Below are 12436 nucleotides of genomic sequence, written 5' to 3'. Positions count from 1 at the left end.
CTTTTTTGGGACCACGAACAGGTTCGAGAAAAATCCCTTGAACCCTTGGTCTTGGGGGACCGGAATGATAGCTCCGTCCCCTTGTGGTGCCCTTATGGCCTGAAGAAAAACCGTTGGCTTTGTTGTGGGAGAACTCGACTGGAAAAAACGTGTCGGAGGAAGAGAAGAAAACTATCTTGTAACCGGGAGGAGTAGATGACCAATTGCGATTGCTGCGAAAGGGCTGGAATCAAGGTTGTTGTTGATACCGAAATGGCCGTGCAGGGCTGTGGAGTCGGAGTAGTGGAGTCGGAGGTAGTTTTGGTTGGAGTCGGAGTCAGTAGAAATGTACCGACTCCAGTTTTAAAAAAAACGGTAATTAATCTTACCGATAATTGTATTTCCAGGAATCCATCCTGACAGCACCATGGAGGACGTCCTTCTTATACGCAGTGGGACAGGAAACACGAAAGTTTAAAAGGACCCTCCCCCTTCCACCCTTCAGTGATTTTCGAAAGTAACACATCTGGATGGATGCAAACAGAAAATTTATTTTGAACATAACAAGATTAACACCAATGTTACTTCACATAAGTATAACACGTATTCACATTAGGGAGGGAACTATTCGTGCTGTCAGGATGGATTCCTGGAAATACAATTATCGGTAAGATTAATTACCGTTTTCCAGGTCACCACCTGACAGCACCATGGAGAAGTACCAAAGAAGACTTCCTAGTTCTAGGGTGGGACTACCGCTTGAAGCACTTTCCTGCCAAAAGCTAACTGAGAAGAGACTACGTCTAATTTGTAGTGTTTTGAAAAGGTGCTAATGTTAGACCAAGATGCTGCTTTACAAATCTGATCTACTGAGGCCCCCCCTTTTTCGGCCCAAGACGTGGCCATAGCCCTGGATGAATGAGCTTTAAGACTATCTGGAGGATCTTTTCCCTGCACCTGATAAGCCGTGGTAATAGTTGATCTAATCCACCTAGCAATAGTGGATTTTGATGCCTTCTTTCCCCTATTAGGACCCCCATACAGGACAAAGAGATTACTATCCTGTCTCCAGGCCCTAGTCATGTCCAAGTATTTCAGCACCGTCTCCCTAACATCTAAGTTATGGAAGAAGGCTTCTTTTTGATTTTTAGGAAACTGGCAAAAAGACGGAAGAACAACTTCTTGGTTAATATTTGATACTGAGGCTACCTTGGGAAGAAAACCTGGGTCAAGCCTCAAAACCAACCTATCATCAAATATCTGCAGATAAGGGTTCTGGATGGATAGGGCCTGAAGTTCCCCCAATCTTTTGGCTGATGTAATGGCCACTAAAAAGACTGCTTTTAGTGAAAGATTAGCGATATTTATATCCTTGTTTATATCAAAGGGCTCTTTGCATAATACATTAAGGACTAAGTTAAGGTCCCAGGGAGGGACAGACTTCCTGATTAGAGGTTTCAGCCTCGAGACCGCTCTAGAGAACCGAGCGATCCAAGGGTGAGCGGCAAGGGAAGAGTCATAAAATACACTGAGGGCTGCAATTTGAACCCTCAAAGTACTCTGTTTGAGCCCCTTCTTGAATCCCTGCTGTAGGAAATCAAGAATCCTGGGTATGTTAGGGTGATCAAGATCGATTGTTGTGTCTCCACAAAAACTGCAGAATTTCTTCCAGGTTCTGAGGTATATAGCTGAAGTCACAGGTTTCCTGCTTGCTTGTAGAATAGAAATCACTTCTTCTGAAAGGCCTCTTGTCCTCAGGATCCGCCGTTCAGGATCCAAGCTGTTAACTGCAGCTTCTCTGGGTTCTGATGGAGGATCGGACCCTGAGAAAGTAAGTCCCCCCTGACTGGAAGATGGTAAGGACTGCCCACTGCCAGCTTCTTTAGAAGGGGAAACCAGCTCCTTCCGGCCCAGAAAGGGACCACCAGGATCACCCGAGCTCTGTCCTCGCAAATTTTCCTGAGTACCCTTGGTACTAATGCCAGAGGGGGAAAGGCGTATAGCAGACCCGAGCTCCACGACTGAGAAAGGGCATCTACCCCTGCTGGATTCTCCTGAGGATTTAGTGAGAAGAAGGTTCTTATTTTTGCATTCTTTCTGGTTGCGAAAAGATCCACGGTCGGGGTTCCCCAGCGCTGACACAGGGTATCGAAAATTCTGCTGTTCAGTTCCCACTCTATGGGTGATAGTTTTTCTCTGCTCAGAAAATCCGCAACCTGGTTCTTTGAGCCTTCTAAGTGGACTGCTGAAACCGAAAGTACCGATCTTTCTGCCCATTCGAAGATCTGATCCGCCAGATGTTGTAGCTTCGGATGCCTCGGGCCCCCTTGATGGCGAAGAAAAGCTACCGCCGTCGTGTTGTCCGATAAGATCTTTAGATGTCTGTTCTTTAATAGGGTCCGGGCTGAACACAGAACCTTCCAAACCGCCTGTAGCTCTCTGAGGTTTGAAGAATTGTTGCTCTCTTCCGAATTCCATTGTCCCTGGTAGTATCTTCCGAGTACCTGGCCGCCCCAACCTTGTTGACTTGCGTCCGTGGTTACCGTGACTGCCGGGGTCTGGATCCATGGGACCCCCACCTGAAGGTTCTCTGACACCGTCCACCATTGTAGGGATTTCTTGACTCGATAGGACAGGACAAACTGTCTGTCCAATGAAGTCTGTCTTCTGTCCCAAGTTGTTAGAACCGCTCTTTGTAATTGACGAGAATGGAATTGGCTCCAGCTGACGCATGGGATACAGGCTGTCATCAGGCCTAGGATTTTCATTGCGTCTCTTATTGTCACCTGAGATCTTGTAAACTGTCGAACCTTCTTTATCAGGTCTGACCGCCTTCTGTCCGGAAGAAAGGACTTCCTGATGTTTGAGTCTAGTATTACCCCCAGAAACTGTCTCCTTGATCTTGGGGTTAAGTGTGATTTCTCCCAGTTTAACACCCAACCTAGTTTCTGCAGTGTGGAGATCACCAATTGAGAATCGATCTTGAGTTGGGTCACTGAGTCTGCCACTAACAGGAAATCGTCTAGATACGGTATTATAATGATATCTCGCTTCCTTAGGTAAGATACGATCTCTATGATGAGTTTTGAAAAAAACTCTTGGAGCCGATGCCAGTCCAAATGGAAGGCAACGGAATTGATAATGGAGGACTGAACCCTCTTTCTCTATCGCGAATCTTAGGTACTTTTGATGTTGCGAAAAAATTGGAACGTGATAATACGCACTTTTTAGATCCAAAGTGCACATTACCACGTCCTTCCCTAATAGGGGAATTGTGGAGCGAATGGACTCCATCTTGAATTTCCTGTATGACAGCCATCTGTTTAGTGGCTTGAGGTTTATGATGGTTCGGGATTCTCCTGATAGTTTTATTATAGAGAAAAGACCCGAGTAGTGACCTGTTCCCATTTGGTGAAGAGGTACGGGAGATATTGCTTCCATCCGGAGGAGATCCTGAATGTCTGACCACATTGGTGAGACTGAAGAGAGACGGGCGTTGGAAATGAAAAATCTTTCTGGGGGACGAGATACGAACTCTATCCTGTACCCCTGAGATATAACCTGAAGGACCCATGGATTTGAGGTAATTTTTTCCCACTCCCCCAGGTAATTCAACAATCGACCCCCTATCCTGGTGGCGTCATTTCCTTTGGAACTCAGACCTAGGGTTTGAGGGACCTGGATCTCTATTTCGGTTCCTATTTTCTCCCCCTTTCTGATAACGCCATCTCCCCTGTTTACCTTTACCCCTATAGTCTGATCTCTGACTGTAATAGGGTCTACGAAAGGGCTGGAATTTTTTATTTTTCTCTTCTGGAAACCCCTTCTTTTCATCAGAAGCTTTCTCCAGAATGTCATCTAATACAGGCCCAAAAACACGGCCACCTGAAAAGGGAATGGAACATAGTTTGTTCTTAGAAGGAACATCCCCCGACCAGCTTTTTAACCAAATGGCCCTACGGACTGCATTAGAAAGCGATTGCCCTCTGGCTGTGAACCTGACAGATTCTGCCGTAGCATCTGCAAGAAAACCTGTGGCTAATTTCAGTAAAGTGACAGCATTGATGATAGTCTCCCTAGAAGTTTTGGCTGACAATTGATCTTTTAAATCGTCAACCCACAGATGCATGGCTCTCGCTACAGATGTAGCCGCAATATTTGTGCGGATCACAGCGGCCGAACTTTCCCAAGCTTTCTTAAGGAGACCATCTGCCTTTCTGTCCATGGGCTCTTTTAAATTCGAGGAGTCCTCGAATGGTATGGCAGTTCTCTTGGACACTTTCGCTAAAGGGATGTCAATTTTTGGTATATCTTCCCAGTCTTTGACCTCCTCATGGTCAAAGGGAAGACTGAGTCTAAAGTCTCTCGGGATCGATATCCTCTTCTCTGCCTCCTCCCACTCTTCCAAAATCATTGAGCTGCGGGAAGAGGTGAACAAGGGGTCAGTAGCTGCAATCTCTGAGCAAAAGCCGAGACTGAACTCGGACTCACCGAATGTGGGCATTAACCGGAAAGACCTTTGAAGTCTGCGAACGCAGCCCCCCGAACATCTCATCTTGCACGGAGAGTGAGGTCGAAGGTTCTTCAACCTGCATAGTTTGTCTGACCGCACCCAGCAGTTCGTCAATATCATTGGAAGAGAATAGATACTTTTTCCCCTTATGAGGAGGGTCTCTACATACTTCCTCCTCTTCCTCTATGTCAGATTTTGATGGACTGTCCTCAGATGACGAATCTGACTCTCTCTGCCTCTTCCTAGACCTGGGAGGATCCTGGAACTCAGGCTGGATCGGCTGGGAGGCAGATAGGTTAGATATAGAAGCCTGCACTTCCTCTCTAACCATAGCGCTCATGCTTGTTATTAGAGAGGCCTGTTCCTCTCCTACAGTACGAGCGGTGCAGGACTCGCACAGAGGCTTCTGCCACGAGGCATTAAGTTTTGTGGCACATAATGGACATCTCTTAGTTCTACCCGTCTTCTTATCCTCAGATGAAGGACGCCCCTGGAACAGACAAAGGGACAACTACTAGTACCTTTAATTGGGCTATAAGGAGCGCACCTCTTAATGGGGACTCACATGCGTCTGGGAATCCTGTTTCCCCGGGGCCTCTACGCTGACAGCCGGTATAGCACTTGGATCCATTACAACTGCGGTGCCTAGCGCTATCTAGTCGGACTTACCTTAAATCCTTTTGCTTGTGTCCCATTACTCCTGCAGGAGCGATTTAGAAGACTGCCCCCTTGCTGCCGCCGTGACCCGGAAGTGACGCGGCAGCGGTGAACCGGAAGTTCAATGCCCGTTTACCGCCGAGGAATACATGGAGTCCGGTGCCTCCATCCGCGTCTCTCCAGCGCTCTGCCGTACCTGCCTCTCCTCCGGAATGTCTGCAAAGGGATCGCCTAGCAGAGACCACGCGCAGGTACGCTTGGGGTAGCCATCTGAGGTCGAGAGCCCCCACCCGGGGGAAGCGACCTCCTCACCAGGAGCAGCGCTGCACTGGTGTCGCTGAGGGACCCGATTAATTGGGTGTCGGCGATACAGAGATTCGACCCGAGGGAAGGAAGAGGCTGAGCCCCCCCGATCCACCTGCTCTGTAGGGACAGCGATCTCTCGTCGTTCCTATCCACAGTGGGACAGGAAAAACACTGAAGGGTGGAAGGGGGAGGGTCCTTTAAACTCTCGTGTTTCCTGTCCCACTGCGTATAAGGACGTCCTCCATGGTGCTGTCAGGTGGTGACCTGGAAAAATGTATTAATATTTCATAATTGAACTTTCATATGAATTTTATAAATGTTACTCAAACTATGAACAACAGTGATAAGCAGTTCTGCTGGAGATAAGAAGTAAGAAATGTCTCTGTGTGTCACTGTTCTCCACTGCCCTTATCTAATCTTATACTTGGTTAACCTCATGCTGTCCCAACCCCCCTACTTACAATGTATGAAAAAGTGAAAATGTGTTGCAAATTCTTAGTAGTAAAGCTCCTCCTCTAGACTAGATGTTTGGTGTGAGTCTTCCAAGCATCTCACAGCTGCTACTCAGAAGAGGAAGAGAATAAGAAGTATTATCCTTTCAACAAACTTTGCATCAGTTAACTGTGAGTACATGAGGAATAACAGAATTTAATTTCGAAAAATATTTGGATCACAAGGACCGTGCAAAGCGTTCCCGCATAGAAGAGTCATCCCCATCAAAGAACACAGCCAGTACATTTCAGTAGAATTTTTCATGTGCACTAAAAGAAATTGAGAAATTTGACCGTTCTTCAAAAATAACAGTGCAACAAGCGATTCCTCTGTATCCTGACATTGTCAGAGATGTTGCCAGAGTGGTTACTGCTTTGCCACCAACCCAAGTTAGTGTAGAGAGGTTGTTCTCTGCTCTCAAAATAATTAGATCAGATTTGAGGGCATCAATGAAGGAGGATCTGACAGAGGCAATACTTTTTCTGAGGACAAATTTATAGATTTCGTCTTATTAACTGCATAACAGTGTTTATTGCATATTTACTTACAAGAGTTTAGAAAACTTTATAAAAGTTATTTGCTATATTCTAATTGTATTCTAATAAATATAGTTTTTGCTCTAAGTGGTCTGATTACTTATATGATGTGAGAAACTGAATAAACATGATGTTAATATTTGACAACAGTAAATTTATTGTTACGAATTGGTCATTTATGAAGGAGTCGGAGCCAGAGTCAGAACCTGATAAAATTCAGGAGTCGGAGTTGGAGTCGCAGCTGTGGCTTACCGACTCCACAGCCCTGTGGCCGTGTAGGTTTTTGTTGAGGAAGAAATTTACTTATTCCTCCGGTTGCATCAGAAAAAATTTGGTCTAACTTTTCTCCGAATAAGCGACCAGCTTGGTAGGGGAGAGATGTCAATGATTTTTTGGAAGCAGAATCTGCTCACCAATCTCTATGCCACATGGCTCTTCTGATGGAGATAGCATTTGCGGCTGCCTGTGCAGCGCAATTGGCCACATCTATTGAGGCGTTAACCACAAAGTCCCGGGCTTGTGCTATCTGGTTAGCCAGGTTGGCTGCCTCTGGAGGAAGATTACTGTCGTGGACGTTGGTGGTAAGCACCTCAGCCCAAGCGACCATAGCCTTAGCCACCCAAGTGGCGGCGAAAGATGGAAGGAGTGACACTGCAGTGGCCTCGAAGACAGAGCGAGCCAGGTAGTCAATTTGACGGTCAGTAGGGTCTTTGACTGATGAACCGTCAGACAAAGATAGAAGCGTTTTTGAAGCGAGGTGCGATACGGCAGGATCCACGGAAGGAGACTGAAGCCAGTCCTTGATTAGTTCCAGAGCAAAAGGGTATATGGACTCAATAGGCTTTCAACCCGTGAAACATTTGTCGGGCCGATCCCTATGTTTTTGGACAATGTCCTTAAATTCAGGATGAGTGACGAACACCTTTTGAACACGTTTAGTACGTTTAAAAGACACTACGTGTTCTTGAGTGGATACGGACTCCTCGTCCACCTTCAGGGTCTTGTTGACGGCGTCAATAAGAAAATCAAGTGTCTCTTGAGAAGTTGAGGAGTCCTGAACTAAAGATGCATCAGACTCGTATTCAGAGTCCTGTGCATTGGGGTTCTCGGGAGAAGGGGAACGAGAGATTGAGCTTGCGGAAGCTGAAGGACAAGCACGGCCGTGGTCAGGGGACGCGAACACGAGTCCTTTTCTGGAACCCTTAGTCTTTACTGACAGAGTACGCCTCCTGCTGGTGGACGGGTCCATACCGTCGCCAGAGTCCTCTGCGGTAGTCTGGCTTAAAGTGGGACCCCGGAAGGAATCTATTGCCTTGGCCAGGGAATCCATAGAATGTAAGGGGGAAGCGACCCACTCAGGGGGACTAGGTTCCGCAGGGTCAGAGCCGGCTGCACACAGGACAGATCACAATCCGCACATAACGGGGTAGTGTGAGCTCGGGGCAAGGCAGTACTGCAAGTGGCACATGAAGTGAAAAACACTGTGTGCTTTTTTGTTAACCTTCTTGGCTTCTTTAGGTTGAGACATAGTCTTAGAGATAAGGGGCCAGATAGGCAGAGTATGCGCTATAGGGCCGGGCAGACTGCAGAGATGGGGTTAAGCTTTTGTGGTAGAGCTTACCAGTCCTGTGTCTGTGTCCCCAGGGAGAATAGGACAGCAGGGAGAAGAGAGGAAGTCCCGTTTTGTCTGGGGCTGTCAGCGTCTGGGGCGTGATTCCCCGCAGCAGTGTAGCAAGATGGCGCCTGAGATTTGCAGGGCGCTGCTCGTTCTAAACGAGAAGCGCCGAGATGGTGGGCGGAGCTCCGGCGTGGGCAAAGTAATAGATCACGGCCTAGTCCGGCTGAAAGCCCGGGGCTAAATTTCTGAAGCCTCCTGGCGATGCGCGCCGGTGGCCGCGACGGAGTGTCAGGTGACCGCTGCTGGCAGCCGGCCAACGTTCCTCTCACCGGGGATCAGGACTGCACCTTCCGATGCAGGAATTGCGAAGAAGGGGATACTCACAGCCTACAAGCAGTACCGAGGGTGCAGCGCCTCCTTCACAGCGGTATGAGCTGAATCTCTTCTTCTTCCGTCATGGGATGGAGAAAAAAAAAAAGAAGCTCCATCCATCTTCATCAGCTCTCATGGGGCTGCGGTGAAGCATAAGGTGGGGGCCTTGGAGTGTAGTTGGGCCCAGGAGAGGGACATAAGAGTCAGACTATGTTCTCGCCATCATGCAGGGGGGAGATCGGGACCATGAAAGAAATCGTCGCCCAAGAACTTATCAGGCGTGCCCCAGTCGTCGCAGGAGAGGGTACGGGGAGGTATACTCCGCGTTCTCGCCTGTTGATGGTTCGGGGGAGAGCGAACCCTAGAAAAGGAATCTGTCGCCCCCTTCACTCCGTTAATTAAAAAATAAAAATTTACAGAAAAGTAAAAAATAAAATAAAAACGTTGGGGTCTGAAAACCAGACCCAAGTGCCTCCTACAGACACTAAGCAAGAACTGGTTGAATTTTGCCCAGTGAGAGGGTGTATACTGCAGGGGAGGAGTTCTCTTTCTGTGTTAACTTAGTGTCCTCCTAGTGGCAGCAGCATAACACCCATGGTCCTGTGTCCCCCAATGAGGCATAGGAGAAACAAACTTTTAAACACAGCAAAATACCTGAAGAAAAGCCTTTTTTTTTTGAATCAGATATTTTTATTAAACCATCAAAATTGTGCATAGACAATAAAAGGAATAGTTTGTTTTCAGCAATATACAAATACACAATACTTTTTTTTTTTTTGTTAGAAAACTTATTTAGTCCCAAACCAAACTCCCACCCCCCTTCCCCCCACCCACTAGAGACCTGTCAAGAGTCATCCCCCACTAAATTATCACATACAAAAGTACAAGAAGAGGAAGATGACTTGTCAAAAAATATTTCCATAGGGGCAAAAGGTCTTCAGGTCACATTGATTCAAGCCACGGGCTCCACAACCTGTCAAAGAGGTCCATCTTGTTCCTCCTAACGTAGATACTCTTCTCCAAAGCAATGATATGGTCCACTTGCTTCATAAAGTCTCTCCTTGTTGGTGGCTCTTCCCTAATCCAGAATTTGGCGATCAACTTTCGCGCAATAAATAACAGTCTAGCTATAACCGTTTTATACAGCTTATCAGTTAATACCTCCTCCACATAGCCCAAAACACATACCAGAGGATCCCGAGGCACATTACAACTATATGCCAAACCCACTTTATTCAACACCACCACCCAAAAGGAGGACAGCCTGGGGCACTGCCACAACATATGAAGGATGCCCGCTTCGGACTGCGAGCATCTAGGGCATTCTGAATTAGGCCTTAATCCGGCTTTGAACAACATGTCTGGGGTTCTGTAAGCCCTATGAATGACAAATAATTGTGACAGCCTACCAGGCTCACTCATTGATATCTTGGGCACATAATCCAATACTGACTCCCATCGGTCATCATCAATCGCCCCCAGGTCAGCCTCCCATTTCGCCCTTGCTCTAATAGGGTGCTCCTCCAGAAAAGAAAATAGAAGGAATTCATATATACCCGAAATCACCCCCTTCGTGCCTCCCCCTTCAAGGATAAAATCCAGCATAAGATCCACCTGGATTTCAACAGGCCCTCTCTTACACTGTGCCCGGTACGCATGAGAAAGACGACGGTATTGGTACATCTCAGACTCCGGGAGTAAAAATTCTTCCTGCAATATCTCAAAGTCTCTAATTCTACCCTGATGTAAAATCTGGCCCATCCGAGAGATGCCTGCCTCCCTCCAAATATGAAATCCCTCCATCTGTCTAAACTCCTGTAGGACACAGTTGTTCCAAATGGGTGAGAATCTAGTGAGTGCCCGTACACCCCTAATTCCTTTAACTTTATCCCACACCTTATGAATGAGCCTTACAGTGCAAAATTTAGAACCTTTCTCACGGAAATGTCCCCCCTCTAGGCCCTCACTCAACACCTTTGTCCCAATCAATGATCTCAGGCTGCAAGGTGCCCGCATCCCACCTGACCCATCTCCCCATCCCTTGAAATGCTGACACTGTGAGGCCAAAAAATACAACCACGGATTGGGCAATGCCACCCCTCCCTCCGTCTTTGGTCTCTGTAGGGTTTCCTGTTTAAATCTGGGGCTCTTCCCACCCCAGATCAGCTCGCCAAACAAAGATCTAATCCTCCGAAACCTATTCTGCGATATCCATATAGGGGAATTGTGCAACACATAGAGTAACTGCGGCATCACAATCATCTTTATCAGGTTTATCCTACCAATTACCGATAAGTGGAAGAAAAGCCTTTTATATGTTCATTTTCAAAAATTGCCTCTCTGTGATAATCCTCTATGAAGGAAAGTCTGAGTAGTAAGGTTAAGTAAATCGAGTAAATAACAATGAAAATGCTGAAAACCCTTGGACCGGGAAGTTTCATTATTGAAGTCATAGCTCTATAGCGAATACAAACCTCTTGTTTTTACCTGTTACTGTGTCGGGGGCATCTGTGTTGCTGCCTCGTTTTATTAGTCTAGCCGCAAAGCTATTCTCATCGAATGAAGTGCCATTGACAACAGGGACATCATCAAAAGGGTTCACGGACTGATCAGAGCACACGGTGATGTACTGGACAGCAAGCCACAATGCTGTGCTCCCTTCATGATCCTTAAGTTCTAAATCTAGTCTAACGAAAGAAAGACATTGTCAAAGCCTCACCACCAATCGGTATCTAAGAGGACATGTTAAGTACAATGCAGAACATGTATTAGAATAGAACCTGAAATCAATCTGTAAAAAAAACAACTAAGACATCAATTTTTTCTTACTTACTGTTTGCATTGAAGCAGCTGGTTAAACACATACTCGTTTCTAGAAAGAATCGCTGTATGTAGAGGAGTCCTGAAAATAAGAAGAACAACAATTAGGAGACATCTCCACTTAGTAGCGGCTCGTCAATTGGAAGGAAAATATTAAACATCTGCTGTTAATTACAATGTCACAACATCCAAACGTAAAGGGCACCCACAGTTTTATTCATCTTTAGACATTTGGTAACAGTGAAAAATACAACATTTTTCCTTTTGGTTCTTTCTTTCAGGAAGGGGCAAAAAGGGAATACTCACCAGCAAGTAGCTACCCATTCTTTATCAAAGGAAACGGGTCATCTGATTCATGTTGCCCAAAGTATAGGCAGCATAAATCAAAGACTGGTTGCACAAGGCAAGGTATATTCATTTGTGAAACACTCCAGCATATCAGAGAAAATACAGTTTTAAGATCTAGCCAGGGACCATATCCGGAGACAAGACTAGTCCGGCTCCACCCTTGGCCGACATCTACTATAGCAAGAAACCGGTCAATCACCTAAGTCTTCCCAGATGTACACGGAAGAGATCTGTGAATCAATTAGAGACAGATCTTCAAACTATATTTTCATTGAAATACTGGAGCATTTCAGAGAAAAAAAAAAAACCTGTCTGCAATCGTGCGCCCAGACTATGACTCTTGCTTCTCTGTAGTTTGGACAGCATGAATGGAGTGATAGGTTCCCTCTAGATGCAATAGTATCAGTCATTACTGATCTAATAGTAATGACTCAAATTACTGACTCTCAAAGTCAAGTGCTGATACCAAATGACCTTAGTAAAAGAATATCAGAATTAAAATATACTGGTTATACTAAACTAGATGGTGGCACGATTCAAACGCATCGGGTATTCGAGAATATGCATGTCCACATAGTATATTGCACAGCCCATGTAGTATATTGCACAGCCCACGTAGTATATTGCCCAGCCACGTAGTATATTGCTCAGCTACGTAGTATATTGCCCAGCCACGTAGTATATTGCCCAGTCACGTAGTATACAGCACAGACACGTAGTATATTGCCCAGCCACGTAGTATATTGCCCAGTCACGTAGTATACAGCACAGACACGTAGTATATTGCCCAGCAAC

The 12436-nt window shown here is 46.2% G+C and overlaps 1 protein-coding gene across 1 annotated transcript in view; it reads right to left on the bottom strand.

The window, feature by feature from the left end:
• LOC138670275 (rabankyrin-5) overlaps positions 1–12436 on the bottom strand; it is an 84547-nt gene that overhangs the window by 33761 nt on the left and 38350 nt on the right. The window contains exons 9-10 of the mRNA XM_069757470.1: positions 11307–11375; positions 10961–11160 (exon numbers count right to left, since the gene is read on the bottom strand). Of these exons, the coding sequence (XP_069613571.1) occupies positions 10961–11160; positions 11307–11375 (269 nt within the window). The remainder of the gene's footprint in view (positions 1–10960; positions 11161–11306; positions 11376–12436) is intronic.

This window comes from Ranitomeya imitator, chromosome 3, assembly GCF_032444005.1.
Source record: "Ranitomeya imitator isolate aRanImi1 chromosome 3, aRanImi1.pri, whole genome shotgun sequence".
NCBI lineage: Eukaryota > Metazoa > Chordata > Amphibia > Anura > Dendrobatidae > Ranitomeya > Ranitomeya imitator.
Note: the sequence above shows the minus strand (reverse complement) of the source record. Positions and strands in the feature narration are given on the sequence as shown.